At 38.0% G+C, this 24223-nt stretch overlaps 1 protein-coding gene across 1 annotated transcript in view; it reads left to right on the top strand.

Moving 5' to 3' along the window:
* DENND1A (DENN domain containing 1A) overlaps nt 1-24223 on the top strand; it is a 502559-nt gene that overhangs the window by 136585 nt on the left and 341751 nt on the right. The window contains exon 4 of the mRNA XM_044920818.1: nt 18886-18935. Within this exon, the coding sequence (XP_044776753.1) occupies nt 18886-18935 (50 nt within the window). The remainder of the gene's footprint in view (nt 1-18885; nt 18936-24223) is intronic.

The raw sequence follows: 24223 nt of genomic DNA, 5'->3' as shown, positions 1-24223 counted from the left end.
TTATGGTTTTATATGGTCTGTGTGATTTTAAAATTTCACTATAGGCAGTTAAGCAAATTATAAAAACATACATCACCTATATACTAAAAAGGAACAAAAATATGTTGCATAACTTAGGCTAATTGTGATGGAAATTGGCATTTGTGAGTTGCATGTAATTGCTTAAATATGGAGTTTTCATCTGTTCATACTTCAGGTATGCGCTAAAGAAAACATTTCCTAAGCTCACAATTATTCATAGTTTAACCTATGTAAATGGATTGGAAGATTCTGATTAGAAAGACAACAGAGATAATATTTAATCAAGACTTGCTGCTTGTGTGTTGCTGATTGCCTTGTTCTTTTGGTGAGCTCCTGTGTTTGAAAACTTTAACGTTATTTTCTTCTAAATCTCGATAAGTCAGAGACTAAACATTTCTCTTCAAAACTTGTTCATGCCCTGATTTATTGAAAGAAAACTATCTAATAAGAAAATTACAGGTAAAATCCACAGAATTTAGTCCTAAATTCTCTGTTACTGTGAAAGGAAATCTCACACTGACATTGTATAATATGGCATACATGTGTAATATTCACACAAAATTTAAAACAAATGATAAAACTTGATTTTTCTCATTGTTATTAGGCAGAGAATCATAAGCAGTAGTGTACCTAGTTTGTATAAAATGTGACATTGATTCCAGAAAGATTCCGCTAGTCTTTCTATAGTGACTTGTCTAAGCTGTAGAACCTTCAGGTTGGAATCGAGACTTTGGGTTTGTGGTCCTTTGGGCCTTGTGTTCACCAAGCTCACAGAGAATGGAATCAGACCTGGGTGCATCCCATTTCTCTTAGAAACTTTTGGGCTTTCTTTTTTTTTTTTCCCTCATTCTTCTCCAAAGTGTGGGTGCTGTCATGCTTCCAATCTGCTCATACAAACTGCTCAGATTTGATCCACTTTAAATGGTGAGGTCACGTTTGGTCCTGGAAACTTTGACACCATATATGTGGAACAGAATTTATCGATTTATTTGAATCTGATTGAGAGGATTTACTTATAAAAGGGTCAAGTGGATCACACTTTGAAATGGCTCTACAACCTGACCTTAAAAAGACTAACTTTTAAGTGGCTGCATTTTCTGATTTTTTTTCCCCTCTGTGCCTATTTTTGGTGGCAAAAACTGTCTGGGAGAGTAGATTTGATTTTATGCATTAATTGAATGAGTATAATGTACACTGATAAGTGTGGTGTCTGCAGAACATGAGCCAGGCACCCTACTAGGTAAAGAAGAGGAGAGAAGAAGTAGATTCTACCCTTCCCCTGAAGGACCTTACTGTCTAGTAGGCTACAAGGGTAATACACGTTCAGGTCATTTTGTTGGTTTGTAGAACAGTGGCATGACCAGAAATTGGGGATGTCTCTAAAAACTAAGACCTTTGGGTAGTGATACCACCATGTAATCACATTCCTACAATTTCTTGTCCTTGGTTATGAAGCTGTAGAAGGTAGTAGAGTTAACAAGAGTGGTACAGAGAAACCCAAGTGGGAAAGTCTTGAAGCTACCCTTAAAGAAGATCATCTTTTAAGTTTGTTTTAGATGTGCTTTTTCTAAGAGTCACTGTTGATTTTTGGATTTTTCACCTCTTGCTCAAAAAGGTCAGTTTCCATATTTCTTAGTTACTTGGCAGTCTGGGATTGTAGATAGAAGCATAATTTTCTCATCCACAGATATAAACTCTCAATCTCTTCAGACCCTAGGAGCTGATTGTTTAGCATAATAGCACCAAAGCACCCTGCTGATGCAGCTTTCTTTAAGAAGTGCATCAGTATCCACAAATGCCATAAAATATAGCCTTTTTGATGGACTACATTACAGATTTTGAAAAGATTCATTGATAGAATGCAGATGTATAAATGCATCCCAGATTAAACATCTGCTTCCTTGTATATGTTTAAAAGTGTCCTGTTCTTGATGATTGGCTTGGTTTTAATGTTTTTTCAAGTATAGGTTCATGGATGGTTAAACAGTAATCCTAAAAAATCTGTCACGTGTTGCTTCTTATTTCTCCCTGTGTTGTTACAAGTCAAATTTATCACCTTGGACAAATGTCAAAATTCATGCTTTTTAAAGTGCTGAAGAAAAACCACCTTGTATGTAAGGGCTGCTCTTCTACCATATCTGTATCATGAATCTCCTCCTCCCCCCGCCCCCATTTCCAGAAAAGGGTGAATTTAAGAATGGGATAGGGTTGGACTGGCTTCTTAATGAAAACTATATTTCAAAACCTTAAACATTTAGCTAAACTCAGTTGAAAAATTGATACATTTTCTGACTTAAGTCTTTTCTTTTAAGTTGAAGATTTCTTCCCAATTTGGTCACTCCCCAGCTGTTACAGTTATATAGAAGGAACTCATTAAAAAGACAAATTCTTTTTGAGCTATTCTTTCTGAAAGCACGCCAAGCTATGCAGCTATGTTGTACTACTACTTACTTGAATCTAACTCTAGGAAATGGTAATTATGCAATCCTTACTTACACATTCTTATTAGAAGTGTTCTCCTGGTTTTATTCTGGCTCCAGAAAAGCTCCACTAGATTTTAGACATCTGTGAATACTTTTGGATGGTCTTGTTTCTTGTGAGTTACTCTGGTTATAACTAAGTGGACTGTGGCTGTTTTTGAGCACCATAGTCTGAGTCTTTAACTTTAGTCTCATGTAACCAGTGTCTGTTCATTGGGCAAGTCTGTAGTCATTAAGTCTTGTTCATTATCCCTCCTAGGTTGCTCCCCAGTCTGCTCTTTCCCTCTGCATTCAACTCTTAGCTTCTCTTCTGTGGACTCTTCCTAATGGCCTACAACCCAATGACTTTTTAAACACTTTCCCTCTATAAGATGGCCAGAGATAGCTTTCTAAAACCTATTTCAAATCACACCATTTCTCTTTAGTCAGAATTCTTGCTGGTTCCCTGGTGCCTTCAGGATTGACTCCAAATTTCTTAAAAGTTGGATTTCAGGCCCTTCGCAGTCTGACCTTGACTCAACCTCCAGCCTGGTTTCCTACCATTTTTCACTTTATAAGCAGACATAGAGCACCTCACCATTTCCCAGCATGGTTTGCTTTCTCCCACCTTTGTTTTTGCCCAAGCTGTTTTTATGGTTGAGATCCTTCCTCCAGCTTCCTCCTGCTCCCCAGGTATACTTCTGTTCAGCATTAATTGCCCTACTTATATCACTTCCTCTGTGAAACAGGTCCTGACTAAATTAGTCACTCTATCTCAGCACTTGGAGAGCACTTGGAACATTACCTCCTTACATTGTATTATTTGTCTGTCCGTCTGAACTCTTCAGGTATAGGAATGACTATAGTCAGTTAAGTTAGAAGCTGTTCTCAGCAGCGAGGATAAATTACGGGCCAGTGAATAATTGTGAATATGAAGTACGTAATACACAGACATAATTGCTAAGGAGTTCAGATTCCAGAGAGCAGAGTACAGAGGTGTGAATGACAGTGGTGATGAAGAGCATGGACTTTGGAGCCAGACTGCTTGGGTTTGAATCCCAACGCTGTCATTTACTGGACTACGTCTTTGGGATTTCATTTCCACATCTGTAAATTCTAGAGATGATCATAGGAAAGACCCCTTAGGGCCTTTGTGGGGGTTAAGTGATGTGAAATGTGTAAGAGTGCTCAGAATTATACCTGGCATCTAATAACCAATAATTATATAGTGCCTGCCCTGTCTAGGGACAGATTTAAAGTAGGAGAGTAACCCGGGTTGGGTGCTTTTGTTTTGTTGGGTATTAGGGTTATGTGTGATAACCTTTGCCTCCAGAATTTGGCAGATCCTAAGAATTCTGGAAAACCTTTCCTTTCTAAGCCCATGCCGTTCCAGAGCAAAATTTAGAGAAGTCACAAAAGGAAGAGAGAGTACTTTGTCAAGTAAAGATGAAGAGATATAATCAGAAACAGTTCCTGAGTATGTTCGAAAATGTACTGAAAATATGGAAACTCTTTAAATGGTGATGAAGGGGTTTCAAATAACTAATTATTTTTAATTTATTTCAGTTGTAAAATCTGTATATTGAGACTTTGCATGTTCAAAACCTCAGAAATTTAGTAATGTGTCCCACTATCCTTGTAAATTAGCCCTTTTGGTCACATATAGTGCTTTATACTCTTGTGTTAGCTTTTGTTTTTTTAAATACTTATATGCAGTAGAGTTAAGAGTCCTGTGGCTACCGTAATTGCAAACTGTCTAACTTTGGTCAGTTTCAGATTTCAAATGTGAAATAGGATGAAACCCAGACTGTGGACTAGTTTGTATTGTGTGTACATGTGTATATAGCAGGTGGGGGTTGATGGGTAGAAATGAAAAGGTATTTATAAATTAAGATGGTCTTTTAAAGAACGTTGAGCTTAACAAAGTTCATTTACTTATATATCAACCTTGTGAAATATGTGATATATTGTTTTATGTTGCTTTTATTCCTGGAATATTCTTATCCAGCAGTTTGTCTAGTAAATATTCATCTCTCAAAAGTCAGGTCACATGTCACCACCTCTGAGGGGTCTTTCACATCCCCTCGGTAGCACTCATCGTACCTTCCTTTTTCCTTGACCATTCTTATGTCAGAAAACTGAAAACACTTTATTGCGTGTAGTTTTTTATGTATCCTTTCCCTCCCCCAGGCAGGAGGTCAGGGATTCTTGCTTGCTTCGTGTCCATATCTCTAGCACCTGGTACTATGTATGGATATTAGTAGGCCAAATATTTGATATGTAATAATCAATGATTATTTGAATAGCATTCACACTGTGATCTCTGGGCTCAGAATTTGAATGAGGTAGGACAAACCAAGACATACATTTATTAAATCCTATGTTACCTAGCAGAGGCTTTTAAGATTCTTGCATTTGAATGTATTTCAAACATGATGCCTCTTTAGTAACATCTGATTTTAGAAGCGTAAACTGTAAATTGTTGAGAACATTATTTTTATCAGAGAACTCTTCCAACCTTCCAGATACTTATCATTTCTAGAGATCTAAACTGCTGGTAAATTGAGAAGTATTTCTGAATTTCTAAAATATATGTTATAATAAACAGATTTAATGGCAGCTAAAATCTTTGCATTATTCATGTCTCACTTATTTCTTAACAATTATCATCCCTCCTACAAATTTTAAGTGTTTTCTTTCTTCTTCTTCTTCTTTTTTTTTTTGTATGTTTGGCCTAAAGAAAAGTAGAAAATAAGTATCCCCATGTTATAGAAGATCTGGCTTTGGAAAAGTCCCTTCGGGCAAAGGCTTTACTTTTTCAGCCTCATTTTTTTTTCCTCTTTAAAACAGGAAGTAATACTAATTTTGTAGAACTGGCAGGAGAAGTGGGCGTGATGTATACACAATACCCGAATTAGTCAAGTTCAGTAAATGTTTTCTGATGTAGCATGAGGAAAATGAAGCAAAGAAAAGATTTTGCTGTTTCCATGTAATTCATGATGTGTCTGGTATTGCATTAAGTACTAGAATGTAAGTGAGTCTTTAATGTGGATAAAGAGCCTGGAGTCAAGTGATAAAAACTTTCCTAACATCACTCCCCAATTTCCCATCACAAGGCAGATAGAACAGTATTTGTTCTTTCAGTACCCTCCAGATAAGCCATGGTTTTCCCTCTAAGATTCTGAGGACCATAGCATCCAACCTAGGACACTTTGAAGAGTGAAACGGGCACCATGATTACACAGAAACAATGAGCAAACCAGGGTGCCTGGGCAAGCTGGCACATGAGGCTCCCCTAACCTAAGACCCTGTGACAACACAAACCTTGCACTCCACTGCTGCATTTGGAAAGTGAGGTGGGAGAGAGGCAGTAGCTTCATTCAGCATGGAGGGCGACCACTGCAAAGTTGTAGCTGTATGAGTGTTTGTAACTGTGGAGACAGAATCCTAATCAAGTAGGAACCAAGAATGAGACTCTCTCATTTGTAGTCAACAAAGCAGCAGTCTGAGGATTGTGGGAAGAGCTTAAGCTCCAGGGATAGATGAACTTGGGTTTGAATGTTAGCTTTTCCATTCACTGTCTTCTTCCAGTTAAGCAAGTTACTTCACTGCTTTACCTGAAACTAATTTTACTCCACTTTTAAGGTTCAGTTCACACATAAGAGGTTGATAATCTTTATTTTTATTTATTTTTTATTTTTATTTTTTTAAAGATTTTATTTATTTATTTGCGAGAGAGAGAATGAGAGACAGAGAGCACAAGAGGGAGGAGGGTTAGAGGGAGAAGCAGACTCCCCGCTGAGCAGGGAGCCCGATGCGGGACTCGATCCCAGGACTCCAGGATCATGACCTGAGCCGAAGGCAGTCGCTTAACCGACTGAGCCACCCAGGCGCCCCGATAATCTTTATAATATATAAGATTACTGGCAGGATCGTTGAGCATATGTAAAACTTCTAGCACAGAACATGGCACGTATTAGCTGCTTTGTCAGTCTCCTTCTGCTTGTCACTTTACCCCCTCCAGAGAGCAGATGACCATTGGTATATGAGGAACATAATGAAGCCTGAATCAGAAGAAACTTATGTAGGTAATTAGATACTTTAAATTATATACATAATTCTTATGTTTATTAGGCATAAATAGTAAATTTTTGACAGAAATGGCTGATACCACACTTATACAGACTTTAATAGTTTCTTCCATTCCTTTCATTTTCTATATCAAGAATAAATATTGGAGCACCTGGCTGGCTCAGTTGGTAGAGATGTGACTCTTGGTTGTGAGTTCAAGCCCCACACTGGGCATGGAGCCTACTTAAAAAAAAAAAAAAAAAAAAAAAAGAATGCTGTTTCTCTGATAAATTCAGGTCTCCTTTGGCCCATGTGGTCTCACTCTTTCCTATGAAGATTAAACAAGAAAACCTGTAGACTCTTAGCACGGTGGTTGGCAATAGTAAGTGCTCAGTTAATGCTATTTTTTTTGCTTCTAAATCTCCAGATTATCATCCAGCCATTTTTCAGCACCATTATTGACTGGATGTTTCCTCTGTGCTGGGTACTCTACTAGACACTGGCAGTGATATAGTCCCCACCATTCTTAACTCAGTCAAGTGTGAGTTTTTATTTTACAGATCTATAAATAAATATATTCTGTATATTTACAGATCTGTAAATAAATATATTCCATCCATTTTTCACATTTTAACATCTCTGAAATTGGGATGCATCTTACAGTTGATGATATATTTGTAGCATTTTTTTCCCCTAGTAGTACTGAAAAATAATAGTCTTATAACCAGTGCCTTCTTAAATGCAATGGTATATAACAGATTACTGCAGTAAAAAGTCATGCTTTCTTTGTATACAGGAAAATGGACTTTGGGATCTCGGAAGAAATACCAGATTATTAGGAGTATGTTCTGAAGAGAGATTTAAGCCGATTCTGTTCAAATTTGTTACACTTCCTTTGTTGTTCTCTTCAACCATAATCCCTTTCCATGCTGTTGGGTTATTACTGAGGCTCCTGTATGAGGTTCCTCTTCCTTCTCCAAGGAATCGGAGGCCTGACAGGTACCCAGTTGTGTGTCTTTACCCTCCTGTGGAAATGTAGGGTCCTGAGATTATGGTCAGTTTAATGCTAGGAATGATAGCAGGATTGGCGTGGGAGCTTAGGTGAAGAGCTCACTGAGAATAGCCTCTGAACCCTTTGCAATCCGGAAGACTTGGGGTTTATGGCAAAGTTACAAAGTGACGTAAAGGACTCAAACCCTGCTAGTGACTTCAGTGTGCTAGAATAAAGTCCGGGCTCCTTAACAAATAAGGCCTGTCATGATTTGGCCCCTGCCACCCTATCCAACCTGATCTTTTTTTTTTTTTTTTTTTAAGATTTTTAAAAAGTTTATTTGACAGAGTGAGCGAGAGAGCACAAGCAGGGGGAGCAGCAGAGCGGGGGGAGAAGCAGGCTCCCTGCCGAGCAGGGAGCCCGATGCCGGACTCGATCCCAGGACCCTGGGATCATGACCTGAACCGAAGGCAGACGCTTAACCAACTGAGCCACCCAGGCGCCCCCCAACCTCCTCCTCTTTCACTCCTCCGCTTCAGCATGCCAGGCTGATTTCAGTTCTTTGAATGTGCCAAAGGTTTTTGTTCAGTGGCTCTTGCTCATGCTCTTACTTTTTTTTGGCCTTTCTCTCCCTATTCCTCTTCCAGTCTTTGACTGGTGAACCCTTACTCATTCTCAAAGACTGAGCTCAACATGCCACTTCTTGAGATGTCTCTCGTGACCCTCCCATCTAATTTCAGGCCCCCATCATTCTGTCAGAGCACTCTCTTCTTTCACAGCTCCTATGACAGTCGAATTCTACATTCATGTATTCATTTGTAAAGCATCCGTCTTTCTAACTAGATCAGAAGAAGCTCCATGCAGACAAGGCCTGTAGCACATTGGTTCTAAAATGTTATCTTGCTTAGGGAAATATATCCATTTCCTTTTCTAAGATGACTGAAATACGCTTCATTCCAGGGGCTCCCTTCTGTCTACTTTCTTATTTATTAACTTTTGGGAAGCTTTTAAGCAATCAGGAGGTTTTCTTCACAGTTACTTTAAAATTCAACAACCAATTGGCAGATACTTGAATCTAAGTCCCACAAATTGATCGTCTCTCCCCCAGCAAGTAATAGTGGTTGTCTGAGCTCCTTTCTTGTTTTGATGGGGTGAAAGAGCTTAACGAGCAACAGTGTTCCAGGAACCTAGATGATGCATCTGGATTTTCAACACGCTAAGCTTGAAGTACTTAGGGGACACGAGGCAAAAATGTCCAAAAGGCAGTTGGAATAGAGCCTGGTGTTAGACATAATCTAGAAGTGAAGATTTGAATTTGAGACCTTTACATTATGATAATTAAAATTAAGGTGTAAAGAGGAGAATGCAAAGTGAGAAGAAGGAAGAGAAAATCCTGGGAAACACACTTCAGGGAAAGATGTTGAAAGAAGGGCCAGAAATTGAATAGTGAGAAGGCCCTTCTGTGTTCTACATCGAACAGAACATTGGGTACATAACATGTGTTGTTGGTGTAAGTGGTGAGTAAAGCACTAGGAAAGGCTTTCTTGTAATACTTTTTATGATATTATGAACAAAATAACTCTATATTGAAGAGCTATCAGTGATCCAAAGAGCATCAATATATTTATCTGTTAAGAAAACCCCTGAGCCTTACCTGTGATAGTAGTGAACTGTTAAGAAGGAGTGGTTTCTCTGAAGAGTTTATGCCACAAAACAGTTGTGAATTTTGAGTGGTGGAAATATGTTTGATTTGTAATTCTTTGTTTTTTGTATTTTAAATAATTTTCCAAAAAGAGAACATTTTTTTTTTTTATAAGATTTTATTTATTTATTCATGAGAGACAGAGAGGCAGAGGGAGAAGCAGGCTCCCAAGGAGCAGGGAGCCCGATGCCGGGCTCCATCCCAGGACCCTGGGATCATGACCTGAGCCGAAGGCAGATGCTTCACTGACTGAGCCACCCAGGCGCCCTAGAGAACATGTTTGTATGCAGTAGACAATTAGCCATTTAGCAATAACCATGTGTGAACTGTTGGCTCACCATAGAGCCAGTATGATTGGCATGGTCCTTTTACCTTTCAGAAATTTCTGAATTTGAGTCTTGGTTATGTTGTATGATGAGGCTCCTTGACACTCGAGATCAGGGACTGGCAAACTATTGTCAACTGGCCAAGTATTGCCTAGTGGTGGTTTATGTGTGGCCTTTGAGCTAAGGTGATTTTTACCTTTATGAAGAGTTATTTAAAAAAAACGAAACAACAACCCAGAAGAATCTGTGACAAAGTCCGTAAGTGTCCGGCAAAGCCTAAAATATTTACTGTCTGGCCCTTTAGAGAAAAAGTTTGCTGACTCCTTCTTTAGTGTGCAAGTTGTAAGTGAAACGAACCAAAAATTCCATAGGAAAGCCTCACATTGTTCCAGAATGTCTTGCACGTCATTACGCTTTTCTTTTAAATAGTGACTTAGCTGTTCAGTTATGAGAACATATTTTCGTTACTGCCTTGTGTGACTTGATAGTGTGTTCAGAAGGTAGAAGGCTTTCAGGACTGTATCTCATAGAGTAGTTCTGGAAAGTGTTGACATCTATTCTGATACTATTGTTGTGTTTATGGTTTATCCCGGCCTCAGGTACACATTGGCATGTACATGTTAGAGCAAGGTATGTAAAGTGAAATAAAACATATATGTGGAGTTGAATTATTTTCTTTGTTTATATTTTGCTGGTCCTCTGAAGAGACACTTTCTAGTTGCCAAAGAATGAAATCCTTGAGTATTAGATTTCGGAAAATGATTTAAATTGTATAATTTCTTAAAATTTCAGTACTGTTTCATATCACCTGCCTTCTGTCTTTACAATGAGATGTCACTGATCTGTTCTGAGTATAAATTTCCTCAGTTCTTGAGTCCTCCTGATATCGTTTTATTAGAATCTGCAAGTTGTGGGGAAATAAAAGTTGACTTGAAACCGTTCTGTAATTGGAGATGACTGATTAGACAGTGGGGCCCTGTCTAATCAATTGCTAAATAATTATCTCTCAAAAGCAGATTTGAGATTTATATTTTGATCTTCATAGTCTGTTCCCAGTGTTTGTTGATGGCGTCTGACATCTCCTGCCACTGGATAAATAAAGCCCATTATTTCCTTTTCAACATTTTAAGCGATTACTCTCATACAAGAGCTGAGAAGCAGAAGGTTAGGTATATTATCAAACTATGATCCTGTCTATCCGAAGAAGCTGGGAACCTTGATTAATATGCCTTGTTAACCGATGATTTCAATTCCATACTGGGTAGTGCTAGAATAATTTGTGTAAACCAAGCAGTACAGATTCCTTATTTTAGCACTAAGACTTACAAAGGCTTCTTTTAGCAGCCTTTAATTTTGTACTTATGTACGTGACATAGCCTGTGGCTGTGATAGCTACTGTGAATCTCCAGTTGTTTGGGGATGAAAGGAGGAGGCAGCTGGAAACTCGGTAGCTACATCTAGCTGTCTACCTAGAGAAGGCCTTGATTTCAAGTTTATCTAAACAAGCTCGACTAATCCCAACTATCTAGGGGGATCCACTGTCAAAACAAGCAGCGTGGCCCTGAGGCAAACACAGCTATACAGAAATGAAGGCTGGGGCTTCCAATACTCCGATGACTGCATACTGGAGGCTTTTTTTCCCCCCTGAAAGAGGGTAAGAGAGGTAGAATTTGCATAATGCCTTTTCATTGGAAACTTTTGGAAGGCTGACAGACCTCCAGCTTATAGATCTGTAGCCACAATACAGAGTCTATAGGAGAATCCTTGAATGACCTAACCATATTGAAAGAAAATATAAAAGCGTCCAAGTATAGCCAAGTGAGAGAGGGAAAGAGGCTGATGCATTGTCTAACATCTGCTGTACTTCTCGTTAGTTTTGTTCTTTGCTATTCTGTGTGGACTTTGGAGAAGCCTAAGACAGCCTAACATGAATCCTATAATCTTCCTTCTGAATATTTATGTAGTGTGCCAGCTTCTAAGCTGTCCTTTGCGTTTTCCTACTTCCCCCTCATTTTCATGCTCTCAAATGAGGCCAACATTTCAAAAGCTAAATAAATGTTTGTGAATGTTTATAAAAGATTTGCATAAATTTGTCCTTGTCTGACAAAGATCACTTTTTTCTTATGCCAGTTCTGAAAAAATTTTTTTTAAGGTTTTGGTGCTTGTCTTGACAACAAAGTCCTGCATCCCAGAACAATGATTGCTGATTAAGTGGGTATGCAATTGTGACTGAATAGGCTTTCAAGATACTGGGTAAAAAGGCCTATCATCTGAAGGCTGAATTATAGAATTTAGAAAATGTTATCAGAAGTACACATTTAAATCTATTTTTTGGTACCATATCATTAGGTAAGACAAAGAGTTCTTACACGTTAAAAGTATAACCACCCACGGTTTTAAAAATTCTTCTGTATAAATTTTAATAATCAGAATGTTTCAGTAACTCAGAATATCACTTTTCTTTCCTGTGGTTGAACATATTTAAAAATAATTTTTTGACCTGTAGGCACGCTTTGGAAACTGTAAGTCTACCAGTTGTACATATTAATATGGTTACTGGGGTGGTGATCAGGAAATAAACCAGGCACTCCCTCGAGACCTCTGAATGCACAATCATACCTTGAGAAAATCTAAACTACATGAAATATGTGTTAGGGCTTAATTATAACACACACACACACACACACACACACACACACACACACACAGCCCAGACACTTGTGCCACCGACATGTTTGCTGAATTCATTTATCTTTTAAAATCAGAATGGATTTTGTGGGGTGGCAGGGGATGTTGTGGGTAGAGGTGCTAATTCAGTTCAGAGATATTCAAAGATTGGCAAGAGAGAGAGGTAACAGCCAGTTCTGTTAGTCCTTTGGTTGTATTGGTTTAGAGGCTTAAGTTGTCATTAAGGCACAAACTGGAGCCACTTCTCTGACACAGTTTTTATCACATCTGCTAGGCTTGTGTCCCAAGAGGAGACGTGGAGAGCAGTGAATTCAGCATGGGCCCATTATCGAGTGCTTTTTCGTGTGTTGTAAAAGGAGTGAGACCTCAGGGAGGCTTGGAGCCTCCTCCCGTGTAATGTCCAAGTCAGATTTGAAGGACTGGTGGCAGGAAAGCTTTGGCCTTTGGGTGTGAATTCTAAGAAATAGAGGCACAATTAAGTTTAAAAAATTCAAGGAGTTTGAGCTTGATAATGAAAGATTTTTTTTTCTAGACTAATGTGAGCAGAAAAGTTGCCCATCTGTGCACATTTTTGTGTGCATTTAAAATATTTAAAAGCTAACAGCTTTTAATATGCTTACAAAATACAATTTCTATCAGTGCTCTTTTTTTTTTTTTTTTTCTTAAATAGTATCTTCCTGAGGGCAAGTTGCTTCTTCAGTGAAATCATGTTTGCATTTTTACTGTTGGGACCCTATTCCTTTGGTATGTGCTGACTTGTGTTTCCCCTCCCCCATTTCCCCCAATCTTTCTTCCTTTTAGGTATATCGATAATATAAATGTTCAGATAACAGGACTTAAAATGTTTAAGGAAATGAACCAGGCAAAATATTTTACAGTAATAATATTAAGTCCAAGGAATTTTATTACTGATGCCACCAAATGCTAATTGTAAGAGATTCTAACCAAATCATTTGTTCATTTTGTAAGGATTTGAAACAAGTGTCAAGAAGTATATTGACCTTAAAAATAGAGCTCTCTCATTTTCACCTCTTTGCCATAAGCTTTCACATTAATAAAATGAAATCTCAGAATAGAGGATGTGATAATACTGTAATTTGGGAATGACTTTAAGTAATTTTTTTTTGAAGATATGGAGGGATACAAAAGGAAAAAGTGATTTAAAAATTTTTTTCTATAAGATCCACAATTTTTAACGTTGGACTTCAAAGGTCATGAAGATCTATACTTAACAAGTAGTTTTAGAGGTGACTCTTCAGCTGTTATAAGCATTCCACCAATGTACTTAATTTAGATATAAAATGTAGATACAAAATTTATATGATACATGTTATAGAATATGATGAATTTCTATACTTTTTTGTAATTTTATCTTTGAATTACAACCTTGAATGTGTATATTAGGCATTATACAAATTAGCATGATGATAACATATACATGACTCAAAATTAACATTTGTAAGGGGGAAAAAAGTAAACTGGGTGTAAATATTGAAATATACCAAAGAAAGGAAACAGATTCTGTAGCGTTTGAGCAGCATTATTACAAATTTGACCCAGCTTTTATGTTTAGGTGTTGAAAGGCCTTTCTGTAAAACCCCTTATTCAAAGATTTTTCTCACTGAAAATTTTTTTTTTTTAGTTTGGCTGTAACTATAATATGGATCTTGGATTTAATTTGACATTTATAGAGAAAGAGAAAAAATTGTGTTTCCTATTTTCATATTTAGAAATTTCTGATCAACATTCTTGAACTTGGTGCTAATTAAGCTCCTAAAAACTTCTTACCATTCTGTTTTACCCTTCTTAATCATAAGCATTAAAACCTCTGGTAGCTTTCACTCGGAGTCCCTGGTTTTAACTTGAAACGGCTTAGGGTAGAAATTTTGTTAGCTTTTTGTGTGTTTGGATTTTGTGTGTGTGTTCTGTTTTTAACTTTCAACTTGAGTTTTAAGATCATCAATCAAAGGCTTTTCTTTCAAGTCAGTGGCACTGATCTCAATTGCAGGACTTAGACAGTCAACATTTCCCTCATGCCATTAAAAAAAATTTAAGCATTGAAATAGAGTATTTTAGGAATTTGTGCTCCGCTGATCTTTTCATCACACATCTACATTTTGAAATGAACAAATAAATTAGATATAAAAAAACTCAGGAAATGTTCTCCCACTGTTTCCCCGTTTCTCCCTCCTTCACTCTTTTTGGACAAAGGTAAATTATCGACTGCTGTACTAGCTTTCAGCAAGCTACAAAGTGACTGATTATAGCTCTCTGTATTTTAGAATACATTCATTTACTCAGGCTGTCTCTTTCCTTTATTTAAATGTTTTCCTGCAAACATTTTCTTTTTCCTTTTGAACTATTGAAAATGCGTCTCATCTCCCAACATTCTATAACCCCAGTGGACATTATAATCAGCCTGTGCTTTTGTCTTTCAGATGGCACTTATTTGTGGGGTGGTATGTCTGTGTCTGTCGGTTGTTTTCATCTGCTGAATACAACTAATTTTTGTTTATGGGTTTCAACGAAGCAGTGAAAACAAAGTATTGACGTCCAAACTGATGGCTGTGGCAGGATCTTGTACACCTCCCTACCCACACCCCAAATTTAGAGCAAATTGGTTTAGCCTTGTTATTAATAATCTGTTAACTGCATCAAATTGAGTCTTCGAAGTTTTGCTTCCAGATAGGATTCTATGATGGATAATATTATAAACTTAAAACTTTACCAGGTTTTTAAGAGAACGCCTTAGTTTCAGCAGAACAAAATCCACTTTCTCCAGATTGGAGCAAGTCCCCTTGATGGGCCTTCTGACCAGAGGAGAATTCACATTGGATGAAATGAATCCAAAGGAGACTGAAGTGAATCTTGAGTTCATTTCTGATTTTCATTTGCAAGTGAATCCAGTGTTAGGTGTGTGGATTTCATGTTTGGTTCAAACTCTGAGGCTTGGTATCACCTTGTGGGCAGAGCTTTGTAGATGTTGCTTTTCTACTACCCTGTGCAATCTGCTGTTTGATATATGCATGACTGAAAGGTTTGTGCAACTGTCTATCCTCCACGGATCCCCCCACCCCCTCTGCTCTTATTTCTTCCCACATGAAGTATCGTTGATTTTGTTAGGAAGAAAAGCCCTTTTAGAAATTGCCTATTTCATAAATTGTCTAGTGACACAAGGGGTTGAATGCTGAATTCTTGTCTCATTTATTTTGAAAACTTTGTGACTGAACTCACCTTAATCAATGAGCTCAATGTTGTCTCCAATAAGTTATGTGTTGGATATATTGATTGGGAAGGATTTTAGAAAACCCGTCTGGGGTTTATAATGTCAGCAGTGTTTTGATTATGAAAAGAGTTGGAACCTGGGGACATGGAACCAGGTGGCGAATGTCCTAAAGCCAGGGGTGACATGGTGGACTGGTTCCCTCCTGGGATCTAGTTCATGCCCTGCACTTTAACTGTGGTGACTGGCTACTATAGATTCACTTTTTTGCTCATTAAAATGTTAAAAAATCAAACTGTACATAAAAAGATTTGTGAAAATATGAACTTGGGAATTGATCTGGATAGCTGGCACAATTTTCCGCACCCCCTGCCTTAGCAATGAGGTCATTTACATTTCATCAGCCGTACTGCATCTTGAAGATCTGATTTATGTGGCAGTAGTTGAGGTTGTACTGAGGTTGGTTGTCTGAAAGAGCTTGTGTAGGCAAGAGGAAGAGGGGAGAAAACAGAAAATTACCATTTACAAAGAAAGTTCCCTAGCCAGAGACACAGATCCTAGTGAGAAAAAAGGGGTTGCTAACTGCTTAGTGACTTTTTCCAGTAAAGTTAATATTGAAAGGCACTCTGCCATAAATAGAATGCTCAAATTATATTTAAATCAGGGTTTTGAAGTCCCCTCTCTTGGGGAGTGGTGCTTTTCCTCTTCAGGTAATTGTGTTTTTCTTTGGAAATAGAGGATAAGGTGGTTAAATGTGTATATTTAGGCAAAAATCAGTATTAAGAAAATTGGTTTGTTTCAGCAGGTTTTATTTAGAAGACACCTTGCTTGTTTTTTTCCCTGTCTTCCGCTGATAAAACTAAGAAGATTTTTCAGTTCTGATTGAGATAATGTGTGAATATGCCTAACACAGAGTAGATGTTCATTTCTGTTTTCTCCTTTGACAGCACACCACTGGCTTGTTTGACTTAAATTGGAATATCAAGCTCTTGTAATATCACAAACATGAAGAAACATATTGTAAGGCACAAACATGTGCCTACATTTGCCTATATTCCCCTCTCTCCTCCCCTCCTCCTGCCCCATTGCTTAATTAGACTTATCACTGCTTTCTTGGGTAAGAGGAAAGCTCTTGGGAGGTGGGCTATACCCAGCCTACATTGGGTATTTTGATATTTGTTCTAATATTATCTGACAGACAAGTTCACGGTCGTTTATTACTCTTGACATTAGAAAGTGGTAAGTAGTTTCTATATTGTAGTGAGTAATAAGTTGGGCATATTAGATTCCTTTGACTCTGCTGTAGAGCACAATGCTTCCTTGGAGCCATGGGGGTCCTTTCTTTCAAAAATCTTGAGGCCTTTTGGCAGCTCCACTCCAGCATAGAGTAGAGAAGCACTTCTGCACCTGTCACTTCTGAGGGTAAAGGATAACTGTCTTTGTAGCTGATGTTGGCAGTGAGTGAGCACTGGGTACTGAGTTTTAAAGGATGCTCAGTACATATACTGAAGTCAGGAGATGCTTTGTGGTATCTGAAACCTGATGGTGTGAAAGGAAATTTGTAAGGAATTTTTTTTTTTTTTGCATGTAAATTGTAAGAGTTTGGTGCATGTGGGTTAGAATATGTTTTAGACTGCAGACATTAAAATGATTTCTATGACCTTTTTCCCAATATTTGCCTGATACTAACATTATGCACTGAGAAATGGCTCATTTTTTCTGATTCTTGATAAGCTTTTGCAATTTATTTAAACATAATTAGTTTTAAAACAATCTATACGGATTTCTGGATGCCGCATTATGGAATTAGCTGATGTATCAATAATGCCTCATAGAATGTGCTGAAGTTTTGTTATCTGCTTTTTTTCATTTTTTTAGTTTCCTCTGCCTTTACTCTTTCGTAACATGCCTTAACAGTGCTGTGATATACATAGTACCAGTCCAAGATGATATTAAAAAATAGGATATGCTCAATTGAATTATGTAGGCGGAACATGCTCTGGCAGAGCAAGTCAGTGTGCTTTCTGCTTCATTGAGTGGGTTATTAGATTGATGTGGTTTATTTCTTGAATGATAGAACTGGTTTTAAAAATAAATGAAGCGAGAAGCATCAATTCAGTTAGCATTGATAATTCATTATTATTGGTTAGAAAAGTGCTGCATTTGTAAACTGATCTATAATTTATCACTTGGATTAGGATTTGCAATGGGCAGGTTTGTTTTAATTTGAACCAGCTTCTCAGTGACTGAACAATGTGTTCTTCATTTTGTCTTGAAGTTGGGATTTTAAATAGTTAAAAAGCAAATCAAATGCATGAAAGGAATACTTTTTTAAAATTTATAATGTTGGTCTGTGAACTTATGATAAGCACCAACTGTGGGCTGTCCAAGTCTGCAGTTAAATTAAGTCAAGCTAGAGAAAATTTTATGAAGGAAGTAATAAGTAATTACTTGTATATGTGTTTAGCTATGTGTATATATGCCATGTACGTGGAAATGTGTCTCTTGGGAAAAGTCTCACACACACGCACACGCACGCACCCACTGTGTATTGTGGCTCATATAGTGGTGTTCTTAATGCAAGAAGCTTCTCTTTTATGAATAAGTCTTTGAAATGTTGCTCTGCTTTTTGTTTCCTTTTTGTACACTTCCCCTGAATAATGCATTTGGTCTTATTACCTACATATGTGTAAAAAGATATTTAATCTGGTAGTTTGCTTTGGATTTTCACAAATTACAAGCAGGTAAGTGTTCCCACTTACAATGACACTTACTGAAAATAGTGCATACTTAAAATTATTATTGTTTGATTACAAAATAAATTTAAGCCAGAGATGGCAACTTCTTTATAAAGTAAGAAAATGAAGTTTTAAACTCTAAAAAAAATGTAGTTGACAACATTCAGAGACAATTATCTTCATGTTGGCTTTCTATTCTGCTTGCGATTTGGCCTATTGATGTAGGGAAGCGTTGTCTAATCCCGGCCCCCTCTGTTCCTAGGTAACAGGCAAAAACGGTGCCAGCAACAGCGGCCCTGCCAGGCCAAACCCATGTGGCTCAGTGTTATTCACTCTGATCCATATGGTCAGGCTGGAGATGGTCCCTGGAGGGGTGTTAACACTCAGCAACCCAACCGCCTCCCTCCCTTCAGAGCTTTCCTGCATGGCCCCTGCTGCTTGCCCATGTGTGATTCTTGATTAATTTTTCATTTTTAATGAAGTTTGATCATGTTTATTATTTCTCATGATTGACTGCCTGTACTCCTCCCATGTAATTGATAAAGCCCATATTTCTTCATCTGTCTCCTCTTTCTTCAGGGTAAAGTTGCTAGACTGTGTGCCGTGCTTAATGCTAGATTTATTGGTCCCATTAGATGTATAAATTATCTCTCTTTCTCTCCACAGGAAGTTCTACAGACTTTGACCAAGTTTTGTTTCCCCTTCTATGTGGACAGGTAGTGTCAGATTTTCAAACTTTACTAGAAAAAAAAGTGTCAATAAACCTGCTATGGAAAATAAAAACCATACCATTCTTAACATTCCGTCTGTTTAACCAAGATTTAAAACGTCTATGTTTGAAGGGGAGTTGCAGTATTCTCCTTTCCTGGGGATTTTATTGACACTATCAAAAAGTTTAAAGCTTGGAGCTTTGCATTGGTTGGTCTTTGAGGTGTATTTTGCATGACATTAAATTTTTGATTTTGGTTATCAGACTTGAACCGTGATTAAGAATGGTTGGTATTTATTCCAGTGCTATTTCATTTTTATTTAAGTATGAACATATTTAAGTAACGTTGCATTATTACATGGCCTTATGAGTATTATATGGACTTCGTTTTTCTTTGATTCAACGTAAAATTTAAATTACCACAGGCCTATCTTGTTTAAAGGTGTTCAGCTATTTAAAAGACATGTTGCTTAATAGTGTCTTGCATTTTAGGTGTCTAAGAATGGTATCTCTGGGGAACTAAGCATTTTCTATAGGTTCTATACAAAAATATAAAATCATCTGAACATTTCCTTAAATTTTGCATTATGATAAGCTCTTGGAAAGGTATGCATATAAGAACTCCAAGATAGTTGAAATAGTCTGGCGGATTAAAACAAACAAACAAACAAACACTGGTTAATGGTAACAATTTTGGAAGAGCTTTTTTTCCCTTTTTAAACTATATAAAAACTAACAATAATAATAAAATGTCAAAACAGTCCTCTTAATCTTATTTTCAAGAAATGTCTACTGTGTGTTTCATTACATTTTAAGCATTATTTTTGCAGTCATTTGTCCACTTGATTGTTTACTCTTTTTAATTTTCTCTTAGAGAATTGAACTATGCACTGTGCCTACGTTATGTCTTAAAAAGTCCACTTTTAGTGACAGTTTTTAGAATATAAGTAATAACTGCCATAATATGTTCTAAGAAAGCTGTAAAATGGCCCATCTTCAGGAATAGTCTATCTTGTATTTTAGTGTACCCAAACCTGGCAGGCCTGAAGGATTTTAGTGGTTTTGAGTGCACGTGGAAAGTGTGCTGCTTGGTCTTTTCTACACTTTTGCAGGAGCGGTGTCCTGCTTTGTTTGGCAGAAACCTAAAAATGGTGTGAGATGAGAATTGGTAGCCAAAGGAGTTTAAAAGAGTACTAAAAAGCAAAAAGAGTACTAAAAAGCAGCACTGGAATGTTGCCAACCACTTATAATCTCTGTTTTCCCTGGTTCTAACATGTTATTTTTAAGCCAATCAGCCATTGTAGTATTTCCAGACTTGCGCCTTTTTAAATCCTGGTACCAGGGTTGTTTTAGTAGTTAACGGGTTGATGCTCAAAACAGAATAGCCTTAATTTTAAGAGGGTCAGTCTTTGTAATGAGAGTCCTCTTGTCTCTTCTTTATCCTGTTCCTTCTAAAAATAGCAAGGAAGTAGGGTTTTGTGTAGAGACGTTTAATGCAAACTTCACATTTATATGTATGAATTAGCGATGCATGAAATTTCCTCCAGTCACTTATAAAATGTATTACAAATTATGGCAAGGGCATATTTATATAAATTAATAAAGCTGAAATGTTTTTTAAAATGTGGTTAGGTATCTAACAAAGAAAAACAAAAATACATTTTTACATGACTTCTTGTAGGAGTGGTGATCTGTTTTGGATAGGTATTCCTTAATTAACTTTGTAAACTAATATTGAAAGAAATGCACAATGAGATTAAATCCACCCCAACACACACACACCCCTCTCTTCCTCTCACACCAACCACACTGCTCTATTTACCTGTCTGGGTGATTACATTCTTAAATGGACAAAAAGCAGAGTCCCTAAATAATTCTAAAATCTTTTTTGTCACCAGTGGCCTGATGCATTTTTGTTGTTGTTAGAAGAATATTTTTCTTCTAAAAACACTTCTCTCTAGATCACCCTCCCCTAATCATGTTTCTCATATTTTTTCACGAAACGATTTGGGACAGAAATGTCCATTTATGGATCTATTTTAATCCTTGCCTTGTACAGTGGTTCTTTCTTACATTTCGTTATATTCCCACCCTATAGGTGTCGGTAACTTTTATTGATACCAAAAAAAAGCCCAAACTCCACTTTGAAGACTATATTTTTTCTCTTCTCTTCCCCACTTCTAACCTTTGCAGAGTTTCATATAGAAGAGATAATAATAATGACGTTTATTTACAATAAACACAAAGGTTTTAATGTTACTATTTTTTTTTTTTTATTACTTTGCAGTTAGCACGGTCAAATGGCTATGCCCAGACTCTGAGGCCCACGGAGCCCCCCAGATGTATTTTTGATATTGTTTGCCTTAAAAAATATGTCAGCATGGGAGATGAGTAATGCCCTAGGTGATTACGTTCAAAAAAGAAAGCTTCCTAATCTTTTCAGTATCTTTGCTTTTCTACCCCAAGGAACAGTATGTACAACTTTCTGACATTTCTAGTCTATATCAAGAGTGGGATTTTCACAGACATCATCAAATCACCCGTTAACATTGACATCTTACTGCCTCTTTTGTTGTTTTAAGATTTTTCTTTCTGAAACTAGGACTTATGAAACATAATAATGCCAGTAGCTCTTCAAAAGAAAGTGCTTTCTCATGTATCACCTCATTTTATCCTCCTATCCTAAGAGATGAGACCAGGTACTGTTATCTTCATTTAAAAAAAATCTAAGCTGCAGAGAAATTAGAATTTGCCCTAGATCCCCTTAGGTTGCTAGCACAACGTAGATGTCCATCCCCCAAATGAATGAATACATTTTTCTGTAGAACATCTTGTGGGAAGATGAGTCACCAAATAGAGCAGAAAGAAGGAAATTTATATTTGAGTTCCTAATTGATTCTAGTCAGTGTGCTGGCCATTTTCACATTAGTACTTCATTTGTTTTTCCCTGCAACTCTAAAAGATAGATGATGGTGGTAGCTCTTTTACAAAAGAGCAAAGGAAGGTTCCAAATGTGTAGCATTATGTTGGGTGTTATGGAAATGGTATTAGACTTGGAGTTCTGTCCTCCATGTGTTTCTCAGTCTAGTTCAGGAAGTATTATAAGTACACGTTTAACAGTATCTTTCCAAAAGGACAGTGAGGTTAGGGAAGACTGAGATGGTCAGAGAAAACTTTCACAGTGGGGGAGACTTGTGTTGAGTCTGCAAGGACCATAAGAAGTGGGTAAGTGGAAGGGAGAGCCTAACACCCCATATGTGCTGAAGAGCAAAGCAGAGGAGAAACCATGAGTGAGCCTAGAGATTGTTCAGCCCAAGCAGATGGAGCCTGCTGGGGAGAGGGTGACATGTACCGTGATAGCTTGGACTCTGGCTACAGGAGGCCTTGAAAATGTGTGCAAATAAGACGAAATTCATCTGGTTCAAATGTCCCATTTTACAGAAGGGAAACCAAGATTTGTAGAGGTGAAATGATTTGCTTATGGTCACAACTAAGTAATAACAGAGCTGGGAAAGAAACACATACTCTTATTCCCAGTGCAGAATCAATCAATCCTTCCTTCCTCCCTCCCTCCCTTCCTTCCTTCCTTCCTGATTTATTTGTCAGAGAGAGAGAGAGAGTGTGCACGCACACGCACAAGCAGGGGGAGTGGCAGGCAGAGGGAGAAACAGGCTCCCCGATGAGCAAGGAGCCTGATGCTGGACTCGATCCCAGGACCCCGGGATCATGACCTGAGCCGAAGGCAGACACTTAACCGACTGAGCCACCCAGGTGTCCCTAGTGCAGAGTTATTTCTACCTTATGTTGTCCTTGAAGCTCTTGGTGGAGAGGAGTCTTGAAATGACAGTGCTGAGAGATCCCTGTCATCGCTCTAAAAAACTTACCCTTATTGATGAAAGCTGTTTCTTAAAAAAAAAAGAAAAAAGAAAAAAAAAGATTTGTATCCCATTTTGTACGGTGGTGCTACTCACTTGCACTTGGTAGCTGGCAGCCTGCTTCCGTCAGAGCACTCGAGACTCACTGGAGAATGGAAAAGCTCTTCCTCCCCAGCTTTGTGCTTATCCTCTTTCGGAACCCAGTGAGTCGGCTATCATTTAGTTGCTCTGTAAATCATCCTGTATCCCAGTACGCACAAATGACATGAGCACAAAATGAAATGACATAATCTTCTAAGGGTCAAAGGAAGGGGTAGTTTAGTGATTTAGGATGTAACCACAGATGCAGATGTGATTCACACGCCATTGACCATTTTATTATGTCCGTTATGTGCCAGGCGCTGTGCTGTGTTCTCCTCCCGCTCTAAAAATTTACACATTCGCAACTTACCACTACCGTAATGCCATATATGGGGAAACGGACTCAGAGAGGTTCAGTAACTTGCCCAAGGCCCCACTCCTAGTAAGTGGTAGAGCTGCTTTTGGAGCCCCCATTAATCTGACTTCCAGTTCCACCTTCCTTTTTCTACTTGGTCATACCGCCTCCATTAGATCCATTAGACCATAACTAAAGTAACCAAAAAAACTTCCAAATTTCTCTTTTTAAAAAAGATCTTATTTATTTGAGAGAGCGAGAACGTGCACGAGTGGGGGCGCGGAGCAGAGGGAGAGAGAGAAACAGGCTCCCCGCTGAGCAGGGAGCCAGATGCGGGCTTGATTCCAGGACCCTGAGATCATGACCTGAGCTGAAGGCAGATGCTTAACCGACTGAGCCACCCAGGCAACTCTCAAAATTTCTTTCAAAAGCAATGTATATTTATTATAGAAAAGTAGCAAATTTGCTACGTAAGTAGCAAATTCTGATAACTGAAGAAGAAACCTACGCAGAAAATGAAACTCAAGTGCTTGTCTGTTATCTGCCCAGACCTTTGCTCTTGTTCCACGTCTACACGTTCATCCTGCTCTGCTTTGCAAAACTGAATTCCTTTGGCCCACTTTCATCCCTTGTGTTTCATCCTTGGTTTAGTCCTTTGGTTTGGTCCCATGAGTTAAGCTGCACCCCGTGATCATTTTCTACAGCATTTGATAACAATAAAGCACTTAGGCCTTGGTGGAGAGAACATTGGGAGTAGCAACCTGGAGGACCAGGTCTTTGTTTTTGTTCTGCCATTGACTTGCTCCTTGCTGTGAAGGCAAGTGATGTCTCCCCTAAGGGCCTTAGTTTCTTCATGGGTAAAATGAGGGGATTGGATTCGATCTCTCCTGTTCCTTCTGGTTTTGCTACTTTTGGTTTCCTAGTTAGGATTCATTTTCTCTTTGTCAGGCTCATGTAGATGAGGGAGTGAAGAGATCTCTCAGA

Source organism: Neomonachus schauinslandi, chromosome 13 (assembly GCF_002201575.2).
Source record: "Neomonachus schauinslandi chromosome 13, ASM220157v2, whole genome shotgun sequence".
NCBI lineage: Eukaryota > Metazoa > Chordata > Mammalia > Carnivora > Phocidae > Neomonachus > Neomonachus schauinslandi.
This window is presented reverse-complemented; position numbering and strand designations above follow the sequence as displayed.